Source organism: Apodemus sylvaticus, chromosome 17 (assembly GCF_947179515.1).
Source record: "Apodemus sylvaticus chromosome 17, mApoSyl1.1, whole genome shotgun sequence".
NCBI classification, from domain to species: Eukaryota; Metazoa; Chordata; class Mammalia; order Rodentia; family Muridae; genus Apodemus; species Apodemus sylvaticus.
The window spans coordinates 71244214-71271369 of NC_067488.1; the positions used below are offsets into that span (position 1 = coordinate 71244214).

General features: G+C 48.5%; 2 protein-coding genes across 13 annotated transcripts in view; both read left to right on the forward strand.

Moving 5' to 3' along the window:
• Nucleotides 1-3734, forward strand: part of Kmt2d (lysine methyltransferase 2D) — a 40006-nt gene extending 36272 nt beyond the window's left edge. For all 11 annotated transcript variants that reach the window (XM_052160225.1, XM_052160214.1, XM_052160218.1 and 8 more), the window contains 4 exons: nucleotides 267-552; nucleotides 755-828; nucleotides 911-1019; nucleotides 1120-3734. In XM_052160225.1, coding sequence (XP_052016185.1) covers nucleotides 267-552; nucleotides 755-828; nucleotides 911-1019; nucleotides 1120-1212 — 562 coding nt within the window. In that variant the 3' untranslated portion in view covers nucleotides 1213-3734. The remainder of the gene's footprint in view (nucleotides 1-266; nucleotides 553-754; nucleotides 829-910; nucleotides 1020-1119) is intronic.
• Nucleotides 3735-4112: 378 nt separating this feature from the next.
• Nucleotides 4113-22396, forward strand: Prkag1 (protein kinase AMP-activated non-catalytic subunit gamma 1). 2 transcript variants are annotated; one of them, XM_052160229.1, is made up of 12 exons: nucleotides 4113-4221; nucleotides 10213-10258; nucleotides 19066-19175; nucleotides 19318-19399; nucleotides 19496-19554; nucleotides 19693-19738; nucleotides 19833-19887; nucleotides 20254-20380; nucleotides 20555-20720; nucleotides 20863-20900; nucleotides 21131-21277; nucleotides 21398-22396. In XM_052160229.1, the coding sequence occupies exons 1-12, from the start codon at nucleotides 4213-4215 to the stop codon at nucleotides 21503-21505; spliced, it is 993 nt and encodes a 330-aa protein (XP_052016189.1). In that variant the 5' UTR covers nucleotides 4113-4212; the 3' UTR covers nucleotides 21506-22396. The 2 variants fall into 2 exon arrangements, with proteins under 2 accessions (XP_052016189.1, XP_052016190.1); XM_052160230.1 differs by lacking the exon at nucleotides 4113-4221 and adding an exon at nucleotides 4313-4524.
• The last annotated feature ends 4760 nt before the right edge of the window (nucleotides 22397-27156 follow it).

The following is a 27156-nucleotide window of genomic DNA, read 5'->3' on the forward strand; positions in this document are numbered from 1 at the left end:
TGAAGTGGGAGAGCGGGCTCAGTGAAGGGGAATTGGTGCCTCTTCCCTCTCTCTACCTACTCCCTCCTGGGTGGTCTCTGCTACCCAGGGTGTCCAGAAGGGTCCCAGTAGGGAGTTGCTGCCTCTTCCAAGCTGAGACCCAGATGCCTCCACTCCACTCCACAGCAGCAGGCACTTGTACGACGTGCTGATAGCACATTCATTCTCAGGGAGGGGTGGGCAAGGTCAGCTTGGTCTGTCATGTCACGGACTGTATCACCTCCCAGGCCCCACACCTTGAACAGCACCAGCATGTCTAAGGCATATCAGAGCACCTTCACAGGCGAGACCAACACCCCGTACAGCAAGCAGTTTGTGCACTCCAAGTCATCTCAATACCGGCGCCTGCGCACCGAGTGGAAGAACAATGTGTATCTGGCTCGTTCTCGGATCCAGGGCCTCGGGCTCTATGCAGCCAAGGACCTGGAGAAGCACACCATGGTCATCGAGTACATTGGCACCATCATTCGCAATGAGGTGGCCAATCGGCGGGAAAAAATCTATGAGGAGCAGGTACTGCAGGATGGCTGGGGTCTGGTGTGGTGCAGGGTCTACCCTCTGCCTAGGAGCATGGGGGCAGGTTTGATTCCAGGAGGCAGTTGGAAAACTGTGTAGGGAGGGAGAAGAAAAGGAAAAATTTGGTCATGTGAGCTAAGCCTGCTGCCTGGTGTGCTCGCTAACATCGCTAACATCGTCGTTGCGACTGCCTTTCTAGAACCGTGGCATTTACATGTTTCGGATAAACAATGAGCACGTGATTGATGCCACCTTGACTGGAGGCCCTGCCAGGTGAGAGGAAGGATTTAAGTATTGGTAGCCGTGTTGTGGGCGTCACCTGCATCTCTGACCCTGACTCTGTCCTGCCGTCCAGGTACATTAACCACTCGTGTGCCCCTAACTGTGTAGCAGAGGTTGTGACGTTTGACAAGGAGGACAAAATTATCATCATCTCCAGCCGGCGAATCCCCAAAGGAGAGGAGGTGAGAGGAGAGCCGTGCCCTGCAGCCCCCAGAGCCTCTGCGGCCCTCTGCACACATCTTCAGAAGCTTTGCCTTGACTCTGTCTCTCTTTTCTTTCCAGCTGACCTATGACTATCAGTTTGATTTTGAGGACGATCAGCACAAGATCCCCTGTCACTGTGGAGCCTGGAACTGTAGGAAATGGATGAACTAAGAAGCTTTGAGGCTACCAGGCAGGGGAGTTCTCCCCACTCCCACCTCTTCCCTGAAAGGGATGAGGGGGAAGAGAGGTAGCAGCCAGAGCCAGGACCCAGGGCTGGGGCTGCCGGCTGACCGGAGTCCCTGGAACAGGAGGCTGGGGTGGAGGACCCTAGGCCAAGCCTACCCTGGGCACCAGGGACAACCTCCTTCCCTGCCCTGCCACCGGTCCTTAGGCTGGCATCTGCCCAGTCCCAGGAGGGGACAGACAGGAGCAGCCACTGGGCATCTCAGGTTTGAGGGGGATATGGGCCGGGACTACCCAGAAGTGTCAGGGAGCAGGGAGGGGTGTGCGGCCGGGCCTCACAGCCCTGCTGCCTCCACTGACCTCGCTGGCCCAACTCAAGGCTGCAAAGAGACTTGACTAAGCTTGACAATCCCAAAGGCCGGGTCCCACGCCTGGCCCTGCCTGCCGGGTCCTGCCCCTACCCTCACCCCCATCCCCTTCCTCTCTATCTGTCTCTGTCTCCCTCTTTTCCTCTGTGTTTCTGTCTCTCTCTGGGTTGTGTTTCCTTGTTTTCCACTCTGACAAATGCAACATGACGGGAAAGAGGCATCCAGATGCCCAGGAGGGCAAGCCGGGCAAGGAGACCCCGCACCCACACCTACCTCATTTACGTGTTGGATTTTTTGCTGTTTTGAAATGTGAGACCCTCTCCGAGCCCCTACTGCCCCGACTCTCTCCCCCACCTCACTGCCCTCGTCTAGTGGGTGGAAGGGGGGGTAGGAGAAGGACAACAACAACAATAACAACAACAAAAATCCATCTTTGTTTTTAATTCTGGGCGTGGGATGGCGGCTGAGGCAAATGGTGATGAAGATTGGGGTGACTGGTCCCTAGTTGCTCGAGGACCTCCTCCTCCATCTGGACATGGAGGCGGGAGGGGCGCTAAACCTAGGACCAGGAGCTCGCTCTCCTGTTTTCCCAGCCTCATCCTGAGCCCATCTGCCCTCCAGCCCCTGGACGGGGTGTGGGGGGTAGGGTGAGGGCTATCCCTGAGTGGCATGCCCACACCCAGTGAGGCAGGGTGTGGCCCAGAGCTCTCACTTGCCCTCAGTCACCAAACTGCTGCTGGTCTGGTGGGAATGGGTGGTGATGTGGGGGTGGGGAGCTTAGAGTCAGCGCGGGGAGGGTGGGGGGTATTTATCTATTTATACATGGGATTGTACATAGTCTTGAGGGGCATGGGGGAGCCGGCTGGAGGTGAGAACCCTCCCCTCTCCCCCTACCCCCGGGGAGAGCAAATGTAAAACTACTAATTTTTGTGCTTTATATATTCTATATAAATATATCTATTTTCTTTTTACAAAACCAGTTTATAAATGGTAGGGGGTGTGGGGTGGACACATGGAGCTCCCCTTGTGGGGGGGCCCCTCCACTACCCTACCTACCACCCTTTCCCCCCTTTCCCCCCCCCCCCCGGCCGTGACTGCTGTAAGGTGAGGTGTAGAGGGAAGCTGGGTGACTCTTACCCGGGTTGTCTAGGTGGACTATGTTATAACGCACAAAGGAAGCTGGCCCCAGGGGAGCCAGAGGGGGACGGGTACCCTCCTCTCCCTTCTCCTTCCTCTGCCCAAGCTTGTGCTGCAGTTGGACCTCTTCCTGCGGGGGAGGGGTCGGTAGGGCTGAGGACATGCGAGGCCTCAGACCCCTCTCTGCTAGGGAAGCCAGCGGACGGGTGAAGTGAAGCTAGTATGCAGTTCTCTCCCGGGGCTGTGGGCAAAGGGCATTTTGTAATTAATATTTTCAAGAATCAGATTATCTGGATTGTAGAGATGGGCTGGATGGTGGCAAATGGGCAGGCCTGCTGGAGGGGTAGAGCGGTTGCTGTTGTGATTTTAGGTTTTTTTGTTTTAAATTTGGGGGATTGTGGATTGATGGGGGTAGGGAGATCTTTTTTTCTGGCTTTTTTTTTTTTTAAAGCTGCTTCCTCAACTGTTTCAAGCTGCAAATGTTAATGAGAATAACAACTCCCCCACACACTCCCACAGAAACCATTGTAATTAGATCAGACAGTGGGAAAACTGGGCTTGCTGTCCCCAAAGCCACAGAGCTGAAAGGTCTAGGCATTAGGTGTGGGGGGAGATTGTCTCCTGTGAGTCAGGCTCTGGTTGGGGCTTGGGCTCTAGAACTGGGAAAGAAGGGGCAGGCTTTGTAAGCATATGCTAGGTATCCGATAGTCCTGTAGAATTTAGTGAAGAAACCTTACACAGTTTTTAATTTTTATATAAACTATAACTCAGACCCACGCTACAAGGTTGGAATTTTGGTTGTTGTTGGTTTTTTTTAAGTACCCCGCCTGTATAATTGCATCAGAATCCCACCCCACCCCACCCCCTGTGTTTGTATTTTGGGTTGGTTTACACTTGCACATACTCAATTTTCAGTTTCTCCCTTTTTACCTTCTACCCTCACCTCCAGGACCCTCCCCCTTTTTAAAAAAATAAATCGCTGACAAGTGTGAATCCCGTGAAGAACTTTATTTTGTGTTGTGTGTATCCTGTACAGCAAGGTTGGTCCTTCGTAACAACGGATGAAATGGTTCCCTTTTTTAAAGAGCTCTCTCTTCCTCCACCCCCAGCGCCCCCGTCCTTGGCATGTTTTGTATCAGCGATCATTCTGAACTGTACATAATTTATGTTGCGAGAGGCAAAGGGCAAGTTTTGGATTTTGCTTCTTCAAAGTTTGTTTTTAAACGATAAATAAAAAAAAGAACATTTTAAATACAAGTGCCTCTGTCCCATGACCCTCGCCGTTGGCCAGATCTTAAGGTCCCGGAGAGCTGGGGGAGGAAGGTTATCCAAGCCAGGCTCAGCCACGGCCGGAAGGGTGGGTTCCCCGCCTTCCGCCCTGGGCTGGGGTGTGACGTAGGCGGAAGTGGCGCACGGTACCGGATGTGGGGCGGGGTCTACTGCAAGGGAGCTTTCCAAGCTGAGGTACTGGCAGGCGCTAGCAATGGAGTCGGTGAGTGGCGCAGGAGGGCGGCGGGGGGCGCTGTGGAGCCAGAGACCCCCGCTAGGAGCCAGGGAGGGCTGGGCCCCACTTGGCGCTGGAGTCCGGGACTCCCCTTCCTCTGCTTAGGTGGGAGCCTCTCCTAGGTCTGGGCCACACCCGTGCCCGCCTAGGGTCCGCGGTACTCAGAGACAGGGAGCCGGCTGTGAGCTTGGAGCCTGCGAACACCGCGATGATCTTGGCCCGCCTGCTTCTGAGTGCCTCAAGTCCTTTCAGAAGTTTGCATGAGAGCAGGGTTGTGATCACGCTTACTAGGTGAGCGATCCCGGCTTGCAGAACGCTCCAGGACCTCGTTTGTGCGACTGCTTAAGCAATTCTTGGCATGGACACCTCAAAGACTATACTGCATCCAGCGAGGTTCCATTCCTTTAATAAGCCCGAGAATTGAGTTTTCCGTGAAGGAAGGAATCCAGGAGGCCACTGTGTCCCTTGGACAAGTTTAGGTCGTGTCCTGATCAGTGACGCTATGCATGCATGTTGACAGCTCGGTCTTGGCGAGCAGTGGTGACCAATGGTAGCAGATCCTCGTCGGCTCTTACAGATGCTGTAGGTTATCTGCTACTTGTTTGACCTACCTCACAGGAGCTTTTCTGTGCCACACCGAAGGCCCTCCCATCGACTTCCTGCTCCGTAGTTTTTAACTGAGTATCTTCTGAGGGCACTTGGCGTTTGTCTTCCCCCACGTATATCCGTGTAACACTTACAAGTTCGCTCTTAGAATTTTTTTTTCTCATTTTCTTTGAGTCAGTTACTTGGCCTGAAGTAAATCTCCCCTCCCCGCCCCCCCCCCCTTGTCTGCAGAGGAATAGTGTAACTTAATTTATAAAGAAGGAAAGAGACAGTGGTAAGATGGCTTGCAAGTGGTCATCTAAGCAAGGATTTCCTTTTCTTTCTTTTTTTTAATATTTATTTATTTCATGTATATGAGTACACTGTCTCGCTGTCTTCAGACACACCAGAAGAGGGCATCGTATCCCATTACAGATGGTTGTGACCTACCATGTGGTTGCTGGGAATTGAACTCAGAACCTCTGGGAGAGCAGTTAGTGCTCTTAACCACTGAGCCATCTCTCCAGCCCAGGAATTTCATTTTCTACAGAGAAAGCATTTTCAGCAAAAGTAGTCTGATTACATTAAATTTAAAACAACACATGTTTTAACTTGTAAGTGTATTATTTACATAAGTATAAATAATAAACTGTGAGTATGTAGTTTAAAAGCAACCTTTCTGTATGTTTCGAAATTATCCTGTTGAGAGGTACGGGGAAGGCTGTTAGTTAAGGTGGACTGTAGTAAGTACTGCCTTAGGATACAGACACCTGAATAAAGGAAGGAGAAATTACTATGAGCCTAGGAGCAGAGTCCAGGCTCATGGCTCAACGATGCTGTAAGAAAAGTTGGCTAAAACCAAGTTGAAAGTGTTTTACACACACACACACACACACACACACACACACACACGTTTTTCTTTGAGACAGGGTCTCAGTAGGTAGCTCCTATCTTCTGCATCAGTGTGGGCATGAGCCCACAACTTGGGCTTGTGTAGTAAGGGGACCAGTGGGAGATTTATGAGCAAGGCGGGGATGTGCTTTTGAGAATATCCTTAGCAGCTTTATGTGAATAGACTAAACCCCTTCAGAAAGTAAGGTTTGTTTTGTTTGATTTTATTTTATTTTGAGTGTGTGTGTGAGTGTGTGTGTGTGTGTGTGTGAGTGAGTGTGTGTGTGTGTGTGTGTGTGTGAGAGAGAGAGAGAGAGAGAGAGACAGACAGACAGACAGACTGGGGTGGGAGAAGGTGCATCTATGCCATGGAATAAATATAGAGGCAGAGGACAATTTTCTGGAGTTGCTTTTCCCTTTCTGCCCTAGTGTAGGTTTGGGGATCAAACACAGGCCATCCAGCTTATGGGCTAAGCTCTTTTATTCACTGAATCATCTCACAAGCCTTGGGAAGTATTTTCTTTTTAACGCGGTTGAATGTGAAATTTTCTCCAGATGAGCTACTTTGGCTAGAGAACTTGATCAAAGTCTAAAGCAAGGAGGCGATGGATGTGGAGCAGGGACACTAAGGCCAGGCGTGCTGGGCAGATGGGGTGTGGCTTCCTGGAGGACTCTTCCCCTTGCACACCCAAGGCTCAGCATTCCAGTGCATTCGCATTGATGAATGTTCTGGAAAGCTTACTGGTGGTGCAGAGCGAGAAGCAGAGCCCAAGTCAGGGCTGTGAAAACAGATGGCTTAGGACAGACAGTTCTGACCTAGAAAACCTGTCTTACCTATAAGGAATGCAGAGCTACAGTCCCAGACACTGGAAAGATGGCAGAGTTGCGTTGAAGAAGAAAAAGTCACAGGCTAAGACAGGCTTGAAGGACAGATATTCTGTATTAAAGTATTACAAGCCATAGAATTTATTTTTTAAAAAAACTGTAAATTATGTTCAATGTCCCATGCTAGGGGAGGCAAATACAAAGTATAAGATAGTTGAAGGCTTCTGGGAATTTATAATCTGTTTCCATAGATAATGTGCATAGATAGTCTTTGTAAGGTGTGGCTGGAATAATCCGTTTCCATAGAGAATGTGCATACATAGCCTTTGTAAGGTGTAGTTGGAACACACCTTGAGTTTGGAAAGCAGTTGTCTTAGCATCTGATCTGGCCTCCATCTCTGTAATAATACTTTACACATGTGTGGTGGTACAGTACTATATTTTGGGCTCCCTAAGATGGTCTAATGTAGCACAGACTAACTTTGGAGTCCCTCTGTAGCTGAGGTTGGCCTTGAACCCCTAATCCTTCTAACTGCGCCTCCTGAGCACTGGGAATACAGTTGTCCACAACTACCCAGAGTTCTCAGCCCCTTCTTTTTTTTTTTTTTTTTTCCTCTAGATTTGGTGTTTTTGAGACAGGGTTTCTCTATATAGCCCTGGCTGCCCTGGAACTCACTCTGTAGACCAAGCTGGCCTCGAACTCAGAAATCCGCCTGCCTCTGCCTCCCAGAGTGCTGGGATTACAGGCGTGTGCCACCACTGCCTGGCTCAGCCCCTTCTTATTAAAGGAAGAGGGTAGTGGCCATAACTCTCCCACTTGTGGAGAAACAGGCCAGAAGGATGAAATGGTGTTTTGTTTCTGTGGTGTTTAATTGTGTCTGACTGTTAGTGTTATCAGCTTGAAGCCACCTGGAATCACCGGGGAAGAAAGTCTCAAGGTGGAGTTATCTATCTACATTTGGTTGGCCTATGGGCATGTCTGTAGAGTATTGTTTTAGCCAACTGCTGTGGGAAGACCTAGCCCACTGTGAACAGCACCATCCTCTAGGTAGATGGTCCAAAGCTGTATAACAGTGGAGAAAGGAAACCGCGCAGCAAGCAAGCAAACATGAATATGTCCGTCCATTCTTCTCTGGTCTTGGCTGCATGCGATCAGCAGCTGCCTGAGGTTCCTGCTGCTCTGACCTTCCCACAGGGATGGGCTGTCTCCTGGAATTACCCTCCCCTAAACTGCAAATTGCTTTCTATCCGGGAGTTTCACCACAGCAACAGAAAAGGATCTAGCACTGTGGCCAACTCTCATGATATCTGTATCTCCAACTGGGCATCTCCTTCATCTCTTGGTCTTAGCTTTCTGTTCATATCTGTTTACACCATTATGAGAGATTTTTTTAACTGTAAATTATGTACAGTGCCCAATGCTAGGGGAGTCAAGTACAAATTATAAGATAGTTGAAGGCTTCTGGGAATTTATAATCTGTTTCCATAGATAATGTGCAAAATAAACTGTAGCACCGTGTCCTGTGTTTATGTGATAGGTGCCATCACTTGCAGAAGTAGCTGCTTCTGTGCCTTTGTGTTGAGCACGAGAGCTGTTGTTGAGTGTGCATCTTTACTGTGAAAGTGCACTCTCCAGTTTTATTTTTGTTTTTTTTCAAGATTTATTTATTTATTATATGTAAGTACACTGTAGCTGTCTTCAGACATGCCAGAAGAAGGAGCCAGATCTTGTTACAGATAGTTGTGAGCCACTGTGTGGTTGCTGGGATTTGAACTCAGGACCTCTGGAAGAGCAGTTGGTGCTTTTAACCACTGGGCCATCTCTCCAGTTCACCACACTCTCTAGTTTTAAACAATGAGGCTGTTGTCATTCTGATAACCTTGCCAAAAAATGCCAGAGTAGACTGATAGTTTTATCAAGCCCAGAGGAGAGAGAGAAGTAGTTACCCACCCAGTATCCTAGAAAGACACTTAGGGCTGTCGTCCGTCCCCCCCCCCCCCTTCCCAGCCTGTCCCCCTCCCCCTCCCATTTCCCAGCTGTCTCTCTAGGTTCAACACCAGGCTTTTTACTTCCTGTCTCTACACAAACTGTAACCTAGAAGTCATGTTCAAGTTTATGTAGGGCACATTACCCAGAGCAGACGGAGCCAGAGTGTGACTGACCGTACACACTGGCGACCCTGCTTCCCGGACAGCAACACAGTTTCCGAAGGCTCCGCTCAAAGAGTGCTCTGTGAAAGCTGGCTTGTGTAGGATCGCCTTAATCCCAGACTTTCTCAGGAAAGGAAACTCTGCCACCAACCCTTTGATTCCCAAGGGTGCTGAGAGAAGTCCAGCCCCCAGTTGCAGCCGGTCCTTATCATTCAGCTTTGGGTGGGGGGATGGGGCGCTGCTTGGATCTACCCCGACATGTCCCTCTCGCAGCAGTGAGGGGCATGACCATGGCTCCAGTGCTATGTTCCTGAGTGTTTGGGGAAAGCCGTGTTATCTAGGGCATTCACGTGGGTTTGAGGCTTGTCTCAAGTCCGTATCATAGCCCAGACTGGCCTCAAATTTGTAATCCCCTGCTTCTGCCTTTTTAGTGCCGGGATTGAGGTATGTAATACCACGCCGAATGTGCTCTTGTTTTAATGAAGTAGATCTGTGAGAACCTTTCAGCACCAACCTTAAGCTCAGATATTTTAGTCTTAAATCTGTGTTTGCCTTAGGATTTTTTTGAGAATTTTACTGTTGTAGCCCTGGCTAGCCTATGCAGACCAGACTAATCTCACACTTGTTATGATGCCCCTGTATCTGCCTCCAAGAGCACTGAGATTGCAAGCATGCTCTGCCACAGCTGGTTTAGACTCGATGTTCTGGTTTCTTTGTAATGCACACCTGTAATCCTGACGGCAGGTATGACAGATAAGGCCGGAGGATTTAAGTGCAGCATAATCTACATGTTGAAACACTACCTTAAATAACCAGCCAACCAAGCAAGCCCTACTGTTCCTTTGGCAGTGTGTTGTATGAGGACAGAGCAGTGTTCAGGCCCCTCCTACTCCCTTGTCTTTTGGCAGCCTTCCCGCCTGGACAGGTTACCTACTGACTCTTGAGTCTCATTGTTCTACTATTAATAACATTGTTTACCTCAGAGTTGTTTTAAAAAAAAAAAAAAGCTAAATGAGATAATCTGTTTCCTCTGTTCTTTCCAGGGAATGTTGAGGCAGAGTCTCGTGTAGCCCAGGCTAACCTCAAACTTGTTGTGTAGCTAAAGCTTGTTTCAAAACTGATCCTCTCTTCCTCACCCTCCCAAGTGGTGGGTGCCACCATCCTCACCTGAACTAATATTTCTTGCAGTGCTTTGTAAGGGAGATCATTAGTTCACCAGCCACCACTCTATCTCCCTAAGCCACCACTCTATCTCCCTTTCTTTCCTTCTTTCCTTCTTTCCTTCTTTCTTTCTTTCTTTCTCTTTCTTTCTTTCCCTTCCCTTCTTTCCTTTCCTTTCCTTTCCTTTCCTTTCTTTTCTTTTCTTTTCTTTCTCTTTTTGAGATGGAGTTTTGCTTATGTAGCCCAGGCTGGCCTGGCTTCAAATTCATGATGATGTTCCCACTTAAGTCTTCCAAGTAGCCTTTTCCTAATGTAGCGCTAAGATGGAGTCTCAGTCGAGGTGACTGTACTTCTCTTGTCTTCCAGGTTGCTGCAGAGAGCTCCCCAGCTCTAGAGAATGAACACTTTCAAGGTATGTTTACCATGAAACCCGCCAAGTAAAGGAAACCGAAGTGAGAGCCAGAGCCCGGCCTGACCTCAGTGGCACTTTCCAGTCTCTTGGGTTTCTCCTAGGGACAGGCAGGATTTTGGGGGGTGTAGTTCAGGGGTGGAGCACTTGCCTGCCTAGCACATGTGAGACCTTAGATTCACACCCCAGTCCCCAAATGAGTGAATGAATCAGTTTGCTGCCTCTCTGGGGAAGGATCAGAAGCACCCTCATTCTTCCTGAGATATGTCATCTTTGTTGTATTAAGACATGCATTTTGGCTCAAAGGTTGAGAGCACTGACTGCTCTTCCAGAGGTCCTCAGTTCAAATCCCAGCAAATACATGGTAGCTCACAAACCATCTTTAATGAGGGTCTGGCGCCCTCTTCTGGCATGCAGGCACATATGCAGACAGAACACTGTATACATATATACTAAATAAATAAATGTATGTTAAAAAAGAGAGATACATTTTCTGAAAAGTTTAAAATAGAGACAGTAGAAATTTCTAGAGATGGTTCAGGGTTTCGAGCTCTTCCTGTGCAATAGTGAGGACTAGAAATCGAATCCCATAATAAGCCCGGCATCTCACTCCTCCCACATCCCAGACTCGGAGGGGACAGAGACAGAAGGCTTGCTGGCTACAGAGATGATGTGAGCTCCAGCGTCAGGGAGAGGCCCTGCCTGGGAGGAATAGGTGAACAGTGACAGTGGCCCTGGCACCCTCCTCCTGACCTCTACACCCATCAGCTCATGATTGTGTCCCTGGGGTTGATGGTTCTCAGTCCTGTGACTCGTATTATGTAGACTGTGGGCCTCCTACACGAAGCCTCCCGAGTATCTTAGCATTTTATTTTACTTTTGTCTCCTGTAGACCAGGCCTGGCTTAGCTTAACTTTGGCTTGTAGCAGTGCTCTCTACTCCTGTGTCAACTCGACACAAGCTAGAGTCTTCTGAAAGAGAGCCCCTCAATTGAGAAAATGCCTCATAAGATCTGGGCTGTCAGCAAGCCTGTAGAGCCTGTTCTTAGTTAGCGACTGGTGGGGAAGGGCCCAGCTCATTGTGGGTGGTACCTCCCTTGCTGGGATTTGAACTCAGGATCTCTGGAAGAGCAGTCAGCACGTTCAACCTCTGAGCCACCTCTCCATCCAGCTGGATTACTTTTTTTATACTTAAAAATTTTTTTTTTTACCGGCTAGTGGTGTCACATGCCTTTGATTCCAGCACTTGGGAAGCAAAAGCAGGCGGATTTCTGAGTTCGAGTCCAGCCTGGTCTACAGAGTAAGTTCCAGGACAGCCAGGGCTACACAGAGAAACCCTGTCTTAACCCCCCCCCCCCAATTTTCTTTTATACATATGAGTGTTTTGTCTGCATGTATGTCAGTGCCCCATGTGTGTGACGGTGCCTGCAGAGGCCAGGAGAGGGCATTGGATCCTCTAGAACTGGAATATTAAGATAGTTGAGAAACGCCTTGTGGGTGGCGAGAAGACAAGAACAAGAAATTCTCTTAACCACTAAGCCATCTCTCTGTCCCCTACACTTTCTTTAGATGTTTGCTAATCCTTGGTTTAAAATAGGAAGGCTTTTACTTTAAAAAGTGTGAGGACTGGAGTTTGAATTTCCAGAATTCACATAAAAGTACATTAGGCATGGCTGATAATCCTGGCAAAGATGGAGGATCCCAGAGCAAAGTGTTTTGTGCAGACAGGTCAGACCAAGCGAGAGGCCTTACTCAGTGACAGGTCAGAACTAGTGAGAAGCCCTACTCAGTGACTGACAGGTCAGAACTAGTGAGAGGTCCTACTCAGTGACTGAGGTGGAGGGTGAGTGACCTATCAAGGAAGACACTCAACATCGTTTAAACTTGTACACGCACATGCATGAACAAGTTCATTCACTTACAGGCACGGGAAAAATAGGATTCAAAAATTCACTCCAATGCACAGAAACATAAAACTAAAAAACAAACAAACAAACAAACAGTCTAGTATCTAAAAATTCCGAGGACGTATTATTAAGACTTGTATGAGTTTTTTACAAGAAGTTTAAATTATTCTGCTTTAGTGGTGTTAAAAAAAAAATCATGGTGACACATGTCTTTAATCCTAGCACTTGGGAGGCAGAGACAGATGGCTGAGTTCCAGGACGGCCAGGGCTACACAGAGAAATCCTGTGTTTTAGCCAGGGTTTCTACTGCTGTGAGGAGACAACATGACCATGCCAGCTTTTATAAAGGAAAATATTTAATTGGCGTTGTCTTACAGTTCAGAGGTTCAGTCTATTATTGTCATGAGATACATTGTGAGACACAGACAGACATGGTACTGGAGAGGGAGCTGAGAGTATTACACTCTGACAGCCGGTGGGGGTGGGGGTGGGGATGGGGGCTCTGGTTTGAGCATTTGAAACCCTGAAGCCCACCCTAGCACACTTCTTCCAACAAGGCCACACCTACCCCAACAGTAGTACATGAGTGTAATGCCACTCCCCTAAGCATTGAAATGTGAATCTGTGGAGGCCATTTTTATTCAAGCCACCACACCCTATCTTGAAGAACAAGACAAATAAAACAAAAAATAAATAAATAAAACAAAAATCAATGCTATCATATGTTATATTATCCAGATACTTTTTTTTAAAGATTTATTTATTATATGTAAGTACACTGTAGCTGTCTTCAGACACTCCAGGAGAGGGCATCAAATCTCATTAAGGATGATTGTGAACCACCATGTGGTTGCTGGGATTTGAACTCAGGACCTCTGGAAGAGCAGTCAGTGCCCTTAACCGCTGAGCCATCTCTCCAGCCCGTCAAGATGCTTTTTATAATGGAGTACTGCACATGATCTCCATGCCTGCTGTATGTTTCTGAGCATGTCTGCGGGAGCTCCAAGGTAGGCGGCAGAAGCTCAAGCTTGTTTGTGTAGATCCTCTAGATGAGGTGGGGTAACCACGACAACCTAGCACCGTCCAGGTCTCCTTACAAGGAGGTAGCTACTATCTGTATCTGCTCAGTTAAGACCTATTTTTGCCAGATTTCATTTTTGTAACGAAGCTGAGAATTTGGATTTTTATGTAAATCTGTAGAGTTTTTAAATTTGGAAACTGATTTAAATTATTTTTAAAACTGGGAAACCCAAATTCATTATGTGTGTGGGCTTCTGGCTTAACATGATAGCAGCACCTAACTCAGGGTAGCATATCTTCATCTGGTATCCAAAGCCATGTCTTGGTATCTGTGAGGTCTGTTTTCATGTTTGAAAACCATGTGAGTCTTCCAGTTAACATGGTGGATTCAGTTCCCCCCCCCCACACACACACTTCAGCCCTTTGCAAAACAAAACAAGGGGCTCAGAGACGGTTCACCCATTAAGAACACCAGGGGCTCAGAGACGGTTCACCCATTAAGAACACCAGGGGCTCAGAGACGGTTCACCCATTAAGAACACCAGGGGCTCAGAGACGGTTCACCCATTAAGAACACCAGGGGCTCAGAGACTGTTCACCCATTAAGAACACCAGCTCTTCTAGATGCCATTCCATTCCTAGAACCCTTCAGGCAGCTCCAACTGTCTTTGTGTAGCCCCAGTTCCAGGGGATCCGATGCCCTCTCCTGGCCTCCACGGACACTGCATGCATACAACAGGCCAACATAGACTCAGACAAAACACCCACAAACATAAAATAAAAGTTAAAATCCTGGGTTGCTGAGATGTCTCAGCAGACAGAGGTGCTTTCCATGCAAGCCTGGCAACCGGGAGTTTGTTATCCACAACCCATGTAAGGGCGGAAGAAGAGAACCACCTCCACACAGTCCTCCTCACATGCTGTGGCACATGTACACACATGCACGCAGGCACATACACAATCACACAGCCACCCTAGAGGACTTCTTTTAAAAAATGCAAATGCACAAAAATAAGAAATGGATTTTGGAAGCTGTGAAGCACGTGGGAGATAGTGAGATGACGTAGCTGGTCTGAGTCGAGTAGTAACGAAAGCTTGAAAGCACGAGACGCCAACACCCAAGACCCAGTGTCTCACTGCACACTGCTGAGCTGAGGCAGCCCTCCACCCAGGCCAATGCTGGGGCTGTGGAGAGGGAGAGGGGCTTACATACTGCCCTGAAAACCAGAGCCAGAATTACACTGTGCTGAATGCTGAGCCCTCCCACCTGCCCTCCAAATCCAGCTTCCAGAATACTAGCAGGAAAGACAACAGTCTTCCAGGCTCAGAATTAAAAATCATTAGACTCCTCGGTGGGAAAACCTCCAAGTGCAAGTCCTAGATGTGCCCACAGTGGCTTACAGGCGGAAGATCTGTGTACACGTTTAGAGAGCCAGCCAGTATTCAATTGTTTGAACTGAAGATATGTTCTAGATAAAAGGATCAAATATAGAATCTGAATCCTGTTTCTCCCTGCGTGTGAGTGCCAGGGACATACGTGCTAGCATGTGGGGGCCCGAACGTGATGACAGGCCTCCCTCAGTCTGTATCTCCACCTCCCCTGTACTGTCCGGGACGGGGTCTCCCTAAACCTAGGGCTCAATGGTTACTACTGTCTAGTTGGCCAGCCTGCCCTGGGGTCCTTTGCCTGGACTAGGACTTGATCACACTTTCATACAGGCTCTGACACTTGAGGTAAGGCCTTCATCACTGAACCACCACCCCAGCCCCTGAATCCTGTTTTAAACCAAGGATTAGCAGACATCTAAAGATATCTTTTAAAGTCTTTAAAAGGTGATCTAAGTGGTCCCCTGTGCCACAAGGAAACAAACAGAAAAGGTAACTAAAGCTTTGATGATGGGGCTGGAGAGATGGCTCAGCGGTTAAGAGCACTGACTGCTTTTCCAGAGGTCCTGAGTTCAATTCCTAGCAACCATGTGGTGGCTCACGACCATCTGCGATGGGATCCAGTGCTCTCTCTCTGTGATGGGATCCAGTGCTCTCTCTGAAGACAGCTTCAGTCTACTCAGATACATACAATAATTTTTTTAAAAGCTGCACATTCAAGTGAGAGGGCGTGCTGAGCCCTGTGTGGTACTCACCTTTAACCCCAGCACCCGGGAGGCAGAGGCAGGAGGATCTCTGTGAGTTTGAAGTCAGCCTGGTCTCCATAGCAAGTTCCACGACAGCCAGGCTACACAGAGAGACCTTGTCTCAAAAAGAAAGTCCCCAGCAGATCTGAGAGGCTCAGTGTGGAAATCCCAGTGTCTAAATCCTATGTCACAGAAAGAGAATAACGGCCTGACAGAGGGAAGGGCGAGTCAAGACAACGGTGACAGCATCCCAGAGCTGAAAAACACCAGCAGTCAGTAGCCAACCAAATTATAAACCAACAGATGGGGTACAACAGTAATCTTACAGGCCCCAAACACGTCCTTTTATACATGCGCCTTCCCCAGGGAGGTACTGAAGAGTGTTTCTCTCAAAACAAAGGAGCAATAATAAAGTGTGCAAAGAAGGGATATAAGAAACAAGAGTCCAAACAGAAGGGTGTGGAATGCCCCTGGACAGTAGGGAAGGAGGCCCCAAGGTGGCAGGTCAGAAGAGACACCTTCCAATATTCCAAATTCTGGATTTTCTGAGATTTAAGTAATTGGAGAGTGAATCAATTGTGAATGTTATATATAGAAATTATATCATATATATATATATGTATATACACACACACACACACACACACAAAAGAATGAGACCTCTGTTAACTCCAGGGATGATAGTGCCAAAGAAAATGTTTCTTTCTAAACTTATTTTTTTATTATTTCCAATTGTGAGTGTATGTGTGTGTCTGCCAGCACGCATATCAGAGTACAGGTGTCCACAGAGGCCAGAGGTGTCTGATACCCCTGGAGAAGGAGTCACAGGTGCTCGTAAGCCATCTGATGACTAGTACTAAGAATCAAACTTGGGGCTTCCCGAAGAGCAATACGTGGTGTTAACCACTGAGCCCCTCTCCAGCCCCAAGGAAAAGGTTCTTACTTAGCTAGGACATATTTACTCTAAAGGGTTAAAATGGTAACAGCATCAGCTCTGATTCCTGGAAGGAGGGGGGCTTCAGAACGGGAGGTGCTTGGCCATTTTGAAACTGCTTGTCTTTGTCAGGAAGGCAGTGATTGAAAGGAAAATTAAGTCAGAAAAGCCAGTGCAAGCACGTCACCCAAGACACAGGAATAAGGAGAGTCTGGGTATGGGGCACACACCCATGATCAGCACTCAGAGGTTGAGGCAGGAGAGTTTGAGACTAGCATGGTCAATATAGCAAGACCCCTGAGTCACTAAAACAAGGGGCTGGAGAGAGGACTCAGTGATTAAGAGCGCTGGCTGCTCTTCCAGAGGACCCAGGTCCCAGCACCCATGTGGTGACTCACAAGCATCTGTAACTCCAGTCCCAGGGGATCTCATACTCTCTTTTGGCCTCTGAGGACACCAGGCATGCTTGTGATATTGAGACATACATGCAGGTAAAACTTCCATACACAAAGAATAAATAAACTGTGAGGAAAAGAAAAAACAGAGCACCATTAAGTCCCCTCAAGAAATACTCCCTCTGCTGGCTGGGGGCGTTATTACATTCCTGTGGGAGATAAGGCAGAAAGGTCAGGACAGGGTTGTTGTGGCTACACATGAGTTTGATGAAACTGACAGGAGCCATGTGTGGTGGTGTTTGCCCACAGTCCCATCACTGGAGAGGCCAGAATGGGTCTGGGCTTCCTATCGAGTTCAGGACCAGGCTGAGCAAACATCACGGGCTGGGGTAGTGCAGGGTTTAGTGTGTGACTAGCATTACAAGGCCGGTCTGCTTCCTAGCACCGAGAGAGAGAAAAGTTACTGGAAATCATATTTTGTTTGTGTTTTTGAGACAGGGTTTCTCTGTGCAGCCTTGGCTGTCCTGGAACTGACTCTGTAGAATAGGCTGGCCTCGAACTCACAAATCTATTTGTCTCTGCCTCCTGAATGCTGGGACCGAAGACCTGCACCACCACTGCCAGCTAGATAGCGGGGGTTTTGTTGCTGTTGTTGTTGTTGTTGTTAATCAGCTGGGTGCTGGAAGTATGGTACAGAATTAACTCAGTGATATGACCTTGAACAGTTCATTTAACTGATCTGCATGTTTTCTCATTTATTTTTTTTAAAAGATTTAGTTATTTATTTTATTTATATAAGTACACTGTTGCTGTCCTCAGACACACCAGAAGAGGACATCGAATCCCATTACAAATAGTGTGAGCCAGACGGGCGGTGGTGGCGCACGCCTGTAATCCCAGCACTCTGGGAGGCAGAGGCAGGCGGATTTCTGAGTTCGAGGCCAGCATAGTCTACAGAGTGAGTTCTGGGACAGCCAGGGCTACACAGAGAAACCCTGTCTCGAAAAAACCAAGTAAAACAAAACAAAACAATGTGAACCACCACGTGGTTGCTGGGAATTGAACTCTGGACTCTTAACTGCTGAGCCTTCTTTCTAGCCCCCATGTTTTCTCCTTTAAATCATGAGGACAATGCTTACTTAATAGACCAGTTAGGATTCCGAGATTCAGGGTGAATGCACGGGTACACACCTTTAATCTTAGCACTTGGGAAGCTGAGGCAGGTGAGTCTCTGTGAATTCAAGGCCAGCCCAGCCTGGTCTCCGTAGAGAGTTCCATGTTCTTTACAATATACTTTTAAAATAATGCATCATTAACCCCTCCACACCCTTTTCTCCCCATTTTTCAAGAAAATCTAGAATGCTGTTGTGAAGGGTCGCCTTTTTAGTTTAGAGCAAGCGGTTAAAACCACAGACTGCCAAGCGGTTGCAAGCGGTTAAAACCACTATGCCAAGGTGTTGCAGGCAGGGTGTTGCAGGCCTGCTATCCCAACACTTGGAAAACGAAGGCAGGAAGATTACTACAAGCTCGAGGCCAGGCTGGACTAGATAGCAAGGCTCTATCTCAGGTAAATGAAGGGCTAGAGAGTTTGCTCAGCACCAGAACACTGGCTGCTCTTCCAGAGGGCCACTGGTCGATTCACAGCTCCCACGAGGCAGCTCACAGCTGTCAGTAAGTCCCAGGGCCGCGGCAGGCACCAGGCACACGTGTGCACAGGCGTACAAGTAAAGCAGCCATTCCCAACAAACAACCCACCCCCTCAAAAAGCACAGTTTTAAAAAACCCCTACAATTCCTTACAATTAAAAACAAACAAAAAACTGGAAATGCACAAATCCAGAAGAGTGGAGGGAAAGCCAGGCAGGCTCTGCTGTTTGGATTCCTGACTCACAGGGTGGCCCTCAGTGCTCTGGCCAAGCTAACTGAACACTTAGTATTGTTAGAAATGGCCTCACCTGGACCATGAGTTCTCCACCTGCAAGTCTTCAACAAATCTAAAGACGCTTGCTTGAAACTTCATCTTCATTGAGAATAAAGCAAATGAAAATATGCTAAACAGCTTCTAATATATATATATATAATCTATTTAGCAAGACTCTATCTCAGGTAAATGAAGGGCTACAATATTATATATATAATACTCTAATGAAAAAGACGAGGCCGGGCAGTGGTGGCGCACGCCTGTAATCCCAGCACTCTGAGAGGCAGAGGCAGGCGGATTTCTGAGTTTGAGGCCAGCCTGGTCTACAGAGTGAGTTCCAGGACAGCCAGGGCTACACAGAGAAACCCTGTCTCGGAAAAAAAAACTGAAAAAAAGAAAAAAGAAAAAAAGAGTTGAGAAACAAAAAGCCATTTTGGTTTCTGTCTCTTTTGATCGTGAGTTCTTACATAAAAGAAATGCACCAACTTTTGCACCCTGTGCAGAGACCCCAGAATCGAACAGTAGTGTGTATACCTCCTTCATGAAGTCTCATCGCTGTTATGACCTGATTCCCACAAGCTCCAAGTTGGTCGTGTTTGACACTTCGCTGCAGGTGGGTAGAGCCCTTCCCTCTCCTGCATTCCTCAGCCATGCTGGTCCAAAGCCTGTCAGCATACGTCATACTTCCCCACACACCAACCCCATTCTTCCTCGCAGCTGTGCCCTCTATTAGGACATTACTCTCTTGGCCACAGGTAAAGAAAGCCTTCTTTGCCCTGGTGACTAATGGTGTGCGTGCCGCTCCTTTGTGGGATAGTAAGAAGCAGAGTTTTGTGGGTAAGCAGAAGTTTCTGGAATACAGTTATTGGCATCCTTTGCTGGTCGGGGAGAAAAGCTCTGGGCAGTGCTGAGGGCTCTCGTCTTGGCTCCTAGGCATGCTGACCATCACTGACTTCATCAATATTCTGCACCGATACTATAAATCAGCGCTGGTAAGGAACCTGAGTCTCCAAACCAAAAACCACAGCCCCTGCCTTTGGGTCCGTTGGGCCTGGTTTTCCCCTCCAGGCAAAGCTCCGTGAGTTAATGCAGGGGGAGATGGAGTCTCAGATCTCCGCTTCTGCTTCTAGGTGCAGATCTATGAACTGGAGGAGCACAAGATAGAGACTTGGAGAGGTATGGGCGGGCCTCGGCAGGGAAAGGGTGGAGGGTGTCCTGGGAAGCCTTACCTGGCAGTGTTTTGTGACCCCCCCCCCCCTGTTCTCTTCAGAGGTGTACCTGCAGGACTCCTCTAAGCCACTCGTCTGCATTTCTCCAAGTGCCAGGTGAGTCTTGGTTTGCTGTTTGTCCCTAAACACCTGAAGACCCAGAGGGCAGGGACATGAGAGAAGAAAGACTCCTCCTGGTGCACGCTGCCATGCGTGCGTTTGTTTCAGAAAACGACTCACAACTAGCCAGGACTAGCCTTGATCTTCCTGTAGGGCCCCGGCTGTCCTGAGCTTACAGCTCCTCTGTCCTAGTGCAGGCAGGCATTGAGTGCGTCACCAGGCCCAGCTACACACACAGCACTTTGTCTGTTGGAGCACTGACCATGAGGGTTTTTTTTTCTGGCTATAAACACACTTTAAGGGCAGTGTGCAGCTTGGCTTTAGCCCTGTGGAACCTAACTATGATCTTTCACCTTTTCACAGCTTGTTTGATGCTGTCTCTTCATTAATTCGAAATAAGATCCACAGGCTTCCAGTTATTGACCCAGAGTCAGGCAATACCTTGTACATCCTCACTCACAAGCGGATCCTCAAGTTCCTCAAGTTGTTTGTAAGTACACCTCAGTCCATCACCCGTCCCATATGCTGAACTGCAGACACATGCACAGCAGTTTGGGGCCTTGAAGGTTGAGCTGACAGATGAGTGGTTTTGGTGCTGAGGATGGAACCTGGCACCTCACGCTCTACCAGGACAGCTCCTGAAAGCTGATGCCCCCTTTCTCAGATCACCGAGTTCCCCAAGCCAGAATTCATGTCTAAGTCTCTGCAAGAGCTACAGATTGGCACCTATGCCAATATTGCTATGGTCCGTACTACCACGCCCGTCTACGTGGCTCTGGGCATCTTTGTACAGCATCGAGTCTCCGCCTTGCCTGTGGTGGATGAGAAAGGTGAGCGGCCGGCCAAGAAGACAGAGCGGCCAGGCTCGGGTCACTCTCCCCGCAGCCCATCCTGGAAGGGGATCCCATGGGGAGGGAGAGCTTTGCTTGCCGCATTCTGTTCTGTTTTCCTGAGCTGCCTCTGTTTCCCTAGGGCGTGTGGTGGACATCTACTCCAAGTTTGATGTGATTGTGAGTGGTGGTGGAGGGGCTGGGAGGTAGGGAAGGGGAGGGGTGTTGGATGTGGAGAGGGAGCAGAAGGGGTCTCCTCAGCCTTGGCTTGAATCCTACCTGAACAAGCTGACAGAACTGATGGCTCGTGAGCAGAGCTAAGGGGTGCCCTCAATCCCTCTAGGGAGGCTGGGTTGGTCCAGGGTTTGGAAACTGACTCCCTTTCAAAGCCCCTCCCCACCAACTTCCAGAATTTGGCAGCAGAAAAGACCTACAACAACCTAGATGTGTCTGTGACAAAAGCCCTGCAGCATCGGTCACACTACTTTGAGGGTGTTCTCAAGTGCTACCTGCATGAGACTCTGGAAGCCATCATTAATCGGCTGGTAGAAGCAGAGGTAGGTAGCTAGCTGCCCTCGAGCAACCAGTGGGCAGCGGCCCTGAGAGGGCCGGGGCTGTGGCAGTGACCCCACCTGAAGCTACCATTCACAATACTTATTGTTCCTCCTCCATGCCAGGTTCACCGTCTGGTGGTGGTGGATGAACATGACGTGGTCAAGGGCATTGTGTCGCTGTCCGACATCTTACAGGCTCTGGTGCTCACAGGTGGAGAGAAGAAGCCCTGAGCATGGAACAGGCAGAGCCTGGGGAGATGGCCCCCTCACTGCCTGCCGGAAGCGCCAGGAATCAGATGGAACCCTGGGAGAACTGAGTCTTCCCTCAGGAGCTCCACACCCACTGTCTAGAACTAGAGAAGGGGAAAGGAGGAGAAGGACTGTTAGCCTCCCTTATGTCATGTTACACTTGAGAGAACGTCGGCCTAGCCAGTCCCAGTCCCTTGACACAGCCCCCTTCCGGGTGAACCACGGGCTTTGTGCTCCTCAGGCAGATTCTGATCTCTAAGAGATCCTAGACCTCACCACACCCCACCTCTGTCTCTGCCCTTCCTCCACCTAAGATAATAGCTCTGCAGAAGTCTTCGTAAAATATTTTTATTCATGTTGCTTCACGGTGTGGAGGAGGCTGGGCCCATTTGCTGTCCTTCCCATGAGTCTCGGAGGCGCGTCCGGGTTCCTGTGCTGTGCAGACAAAGGCAGATGGCTATGTGGAGGAGGGCGGCGGGTAGGTAGCCAAGATTAATGCTTTTTGTGGCGAATCTAATTAAATGACAAGATTTCATCATGGTACTGCAGTGCTTGATGTCTGCATTTGATAGACACTGTTTCGCCAGCCTCCCCACCTCATAAAGCTGCCTGGCTCACTAATAAGAGCAGTAATGACGCACACACAGAGACCACCGCATAGTCTCCCGCCTCACCCACACGGCCAAAGCGCATGGCCTTCCGAGTGCCATGGTTTGGGCAGAATTTATGACTTTTTTTTGAAACAAGACTTTGTACCATATATAGATCAAGCTGGCCTCAGATTGTAGCAATCCTCCTGCCTCAACTTCCTAAGTTTTGGGATTTTAGTCATGTGGTCAGACTTTATTTTAAAAAAATAAATTAAAAAATACATATATATTTGTTTGTGTGTGTGTGTGTGTGTAGGCATATGGAGGCTAGAGGACAGACCTCTGGATGACAAACAATACTCAACTTCTGCCTTGGTTGAGACAGGTTTTTTTGTTTCTTTTTTTCTTTTTCAAGACAGGGGTTCTCTGTATGGTCCTGGCTGTCCTGGAACTTGCTCTGTAGACCAGGCTGGTCTCAGATGTGAGATCCCTCTGCCTCTGCCTCTGCCTCCTGAGTGCTGGGATTAAAGGTGTGCACCACCACTGCCTGGCTGTACAACAATTTTTTAAAAAAAGAATAATCTTTCTCTGAGTAATGGAAAGCCATGGGAAGATTTCTAACACTGCAGTTTTAATGCATTCCAAAAATGGAGGCAAAGAATTTTTTTTTAAAGATTTATTTATTTATTATATGTAGGTACACTGTAGCTATTTTCAGACACACCAGCAGAGGACATCAGATCTCATTACGGATGGCTGTGAGCCACCATGTGGTTGCTGGGATTTGAACTCAGGACCTTCCTTGAACTCAGGAAGAGCAGTCGGTGCTCTTAACCACTGAGCCATCTCTCCAGCCCAAGAATTTTTCTTAAGATTTATTTATTTATTATATATGAGTACACTGTAGCTGTATTCAGACACTCCAGAAGAGTCAGATCCCATTACAGATGGTTGTGAGCCACCATGTGGTTGCTGGGATTTGAACTCACAACCTCTGGAAGGGCAGTCAGTGTTCTTAACCGCTGAGCCATCTCTATAGCCCACAATTTTTTTTTTTGAGAGAGTCTCAAGTGTGACCCTGGCCGGCTGAAGCTCATTATGTAGACCAGGCTGGGCCTTGGACTCCGAGATCACTGCATCTCTTTCACATAAGTGCTGGGATTAATAATGTGTGCCACCACATTCAGACTGAATTTTTTTTAGGTTTATTTTTAAGGATGCATGTGTGTACATGTGTGTACATGTGAGTGTGGTTGTCCGAGGAGGTCAGAGGCAGCAAATCTGAAGCAGGAGTTATAGGCAAGCCACGTGACTGCTGGGATTGCGCTAGGGCCCTCCGAGAGAACAGTACACACTCCTAACATTTGTACCATTCCCCAAGATCCTAAATGTAATTTGTTTGGAATTATGTGTGCAGATGTTTTGTCAGCACATATGTCCGTGCACTGCATGTGTGCCTGGTGCACATGGATGCATTGGGTATCTAGGCCCAGAGTTCGGACTGCTGTCAATGGTCATGTGAATGAGAAACTGAACCTGGATCCTTTGGGATCCAACCTGTGCTCTTAATTGCTAAGCCATTACCCTCACCACCGGCCCCACCTCATTTACAACAAGGTTCATTCACCTCAGTGAGGATGGATGTGTGCGCAGGTGTAAGGGGAAGACAACCTTAGGCAGTGGTCCTCAGGAGGGACTCCTGGGGGTGGGGTTGGGGGTGGGGGTTGGGGTTTCACCATGTAGACAAGGTCGGCTGGCCAGCAGGGATCCATGGGATTGGAAAGCATGTGGCTTTTTATGGCGATTCTGGGGATTGGACCTGGTTCCTCAGGCTTTCAAGACGTGTTTTACCAACTGAGCCATCTCCCCAGCACCGTTTCCAGTTTCAGGAGAATTTTTTAAACGGAAGCACAGAGACTCGGTGTGGCCCAGAGCCACACTGCTAGTGAAAAGCAAAATCACTTGTCGTGCAAGCTTAGTCACCTGAGTTTAGTTCCCAGGTCCCAGTGCTGGTTCTGTGTGCCAATTGACACAGCTGGAGTTATCACAGAAAGGAGCCTCCCTTGAGGAAAGGCCTCCCTGAGATCCAGCTGTGGGGCATTTTCTCAATTAGTGATCAAGGGGGGAGGGCCCCTTGTGGGTGGTGCCATCCCTGGGCTGGTGGTCCTGGGTTCTATGAGAAAGCAGGCTGAGCAAGCCAGCGGAAGCAAGCCAGTAAGGAACATCCCTCCATGGCCTCTGCATCAGCTCCTGCTTCCTGACCTGCTTGAGTTCCAGTCCTGACTTCCTTTGTTGATGAACAGCAGTGTGGAAGTGTAAGCTGAATAAACCCTTTCCTCCCCAACTTGCTTCTCGGTCATGATGTTTATACAGGAATAGAAACCCTGACTAAGACACCATTTAAAGTTGGGAAGAGAAAACAGACTCCAGTCTGACCTCCATATGCACATGACATGTGCACCAATACATACATACAACATCATGTGTACAACATGTACACATGAGTAACATGTTTTAAGGCAAAGCATGGAAGGATATGCCTTTAGTTCCAGCATTTGGGAGATAGAAGCACACAGAGCTCTTGAGTTTGAGGCTAGCCAGGTCTACATATATAGCAAGTTCCTGGAACTATACAGTGAAATCATGTCTATTTAAAAAAAAAAAAAAAGCCAGGCGGTGGTGGCGCACGCATGTAATTCCAGCACTCTGGGATGCAGAGGCAGGCGGATTTCTGAGTTCGAGGCCAGCCTGGTCTACAGAGTGAGCTCCAGGACAGCCATGGCTATACCAAGAAACCCTGTCTCGAAAAACCCAAATCCAAAAAAAAAAAAAAAAAACCAACCCCCCCCCAAAAAAATCCAGGTGGTGGTAGTACACACCTTCAATCCCAGTACTCTGGAGGCAGAGGCAGGTAGATCTCTGAGTTCAAGGCCAGCCAGGACTACACAGAGAAACCCTGTCTTGAAAAAACAAAATAAAAAAAATGTTAGGGGCTGGAGAGATGGCTCAGTGGTTAAGAGCACTGACTGCTCTTCCAAAGGTCTTGAGTTCAATTCCCAGTAACCACATCGTGGCTCACAACCATCTGTAATGGGACGGATGTACTCTTCTGATGTGTCTGAAGTATACTCATATAAATAAAATAAATAAATCTTTAAAAAATTTTAAAAACTAGCATTTAAATTTAAACTGTCTGGTTCGGGTTTTAGGCCTTCCTACCTTTGCCCCAGACTTCTGTCCTCTCTAATCTCTGCTGACTTTTTCCACCTTATTTCCCATAGTTACTCTCCCCTACTTTTTCTGTTTGGACCATAGTTAGCTAAGACCCATGCAAACTTCCCTAACTTGTCAGGTCTCTGGAAAGTAGCAAACTGATTAGAATCTTTGGGCAGAGAGATGCTAAATCAGCATTTCTAAGGGAAGGTTGAATTGTTTGGATATTGCTGGACTGGTACTCTGTTTCAGCCCACGATTCCCTTGCCTTTCCTCTAAGGTAGAGAGCACGTCATGTCATGGAGGAATACCAAAGCTGGGATCAACCCACTTAGACCCATCATCCATGCTGAGAGTGATGTCACACGCCTTGAGGATGGAGGACCTCCAGTCTCTGTTCCCTTGCTGATAGGACAGTTAGTATCCAAGCAGGTTCTGAGCTATCCCCTGGCTTTTCCTTCTCTTGCCAAGCCTTCAGAGGAACCTAGACCGCACTAGTCAGTGCTCTTACAAAGCAGGCTTCCCGGTGGAGCACAGGGAGCACATCCCATCAGGGCGCTGGCTGGCTCGCTGGCTGGCTCCTTGCTGTTAGAGGTCAGCTCCCCTGCTCTGCTGGAGCCCCTGCATCCACAGTTTTGCTCTCAGCACATTCCCAAGCTTGGGGGAGGGAGGCCTCCAAATGATTATAATTAGAGCATGTTTGTGTGTGTGTATGTGTGTGTAGGGGGTGGAAAGGACAAATGTCTCCTTGTGCCACATTCCTTCATCAAGGAGGATTTGTCCAGGGAGGAGGCAAGGCTTTAAAAGCTGCGGGATTCTGTTGGGCCCTGGTAGAAAACAGTGCCTGCAAGCCATCCTCAGAGCAGCCCGGAGGTAGGTGAGATATGGGATGCTGGGGAGTGGGGACAGCAGAACGGGTCAGGGTCTGCTTTGCTGTCTCTCAATGAGTGTGCCCTATAACAGTTCTTTTGGTCCCTGTCCCCTTAAAAAGAAGGCTCTGTATCCAAATGCTCCGTGTACTTTTATGAAAAAACCAAAAAACAACTGGGATCTTTCAGTCTCTCCCATTTACCCCCTAAGAACCTACCAAGTCTCAGCCTGAGGACAGCAGCTGAAGAAGACAAGGGATACAGTTTGGAAGCCCGCAGGCTTCTGTTCTTAAAGTCAGGAGCAGCAAATGGTCCCTTCTTCGTCAGGAGCTGTTGCCACCCTCTCATCCTGCTCCCTACCCCCCTCCCCTCCACTGAGCTGCTGCTATGGTTGCCAGGCATGGTTGCTAAGTCTCTGCACGGAAGGGTTGGCGTGGGCTGTGCTGCCACTAACATTACCATGGTGAATCAGGGGACACCTGGTACAGGCTTGGGGGGGGGGATCCTGAGGGTGCAAGCAGGACCCCCCCAGCCCCAGAATAGAGTGAGTCCAAAAGGTCAGCTGCACTTGGGGCAGTCAAGTGAACTAGGCGGGGTGACTGTCATGAGCAGAAGCCCCAACCTAGCAAAGAATGGCCACTTTTATCTCTTCTGTTGCTAGGGGATTTGACTGCCACAGGAGCATACTATCCATCCCCCTCTGTTAGGGGACAAGTGTATATATGCGCTCTCTACACCCCACGTAAGGCTTGGCAGAGCTGTGTGGGCACAGAACTGTGTAACCCTAGAATCCTGGCTTCTGGGTTAGGGGAGCTAGCCCACAGTCATGGAAGGCTCTGTGGGTGCGCAAGGACACCCATATCGAGGGTAGGAGTCGTCCTGCTGTTTGGTGGCCAGGATAGACAGAGTTCTGCCTCAGCAGAGAATGCTGAGGGTACAGGTGTGCCTTTCTGAGGTCTTG

Excerpts from the sequence above, each read along its gene's own strand:
- Prkag1 (XM_052160229.1), top strand. Across the intron at positions 19,400-19,495 it reads TAAGAAGCAGAGTTTTGTGG|GCATGCTGACCATCACTGAC; the intron begins GTAAGCAGAAGT and ends CTTGGCTCCTAG. Across the intron at positions 19,555-19,692 it reads GATACTATAAATCAGCGCTG|GTGCAGATCTATGAACTGGA; the intron begins GTAAGGAACCTG and ends TTCTGCTTCTAG.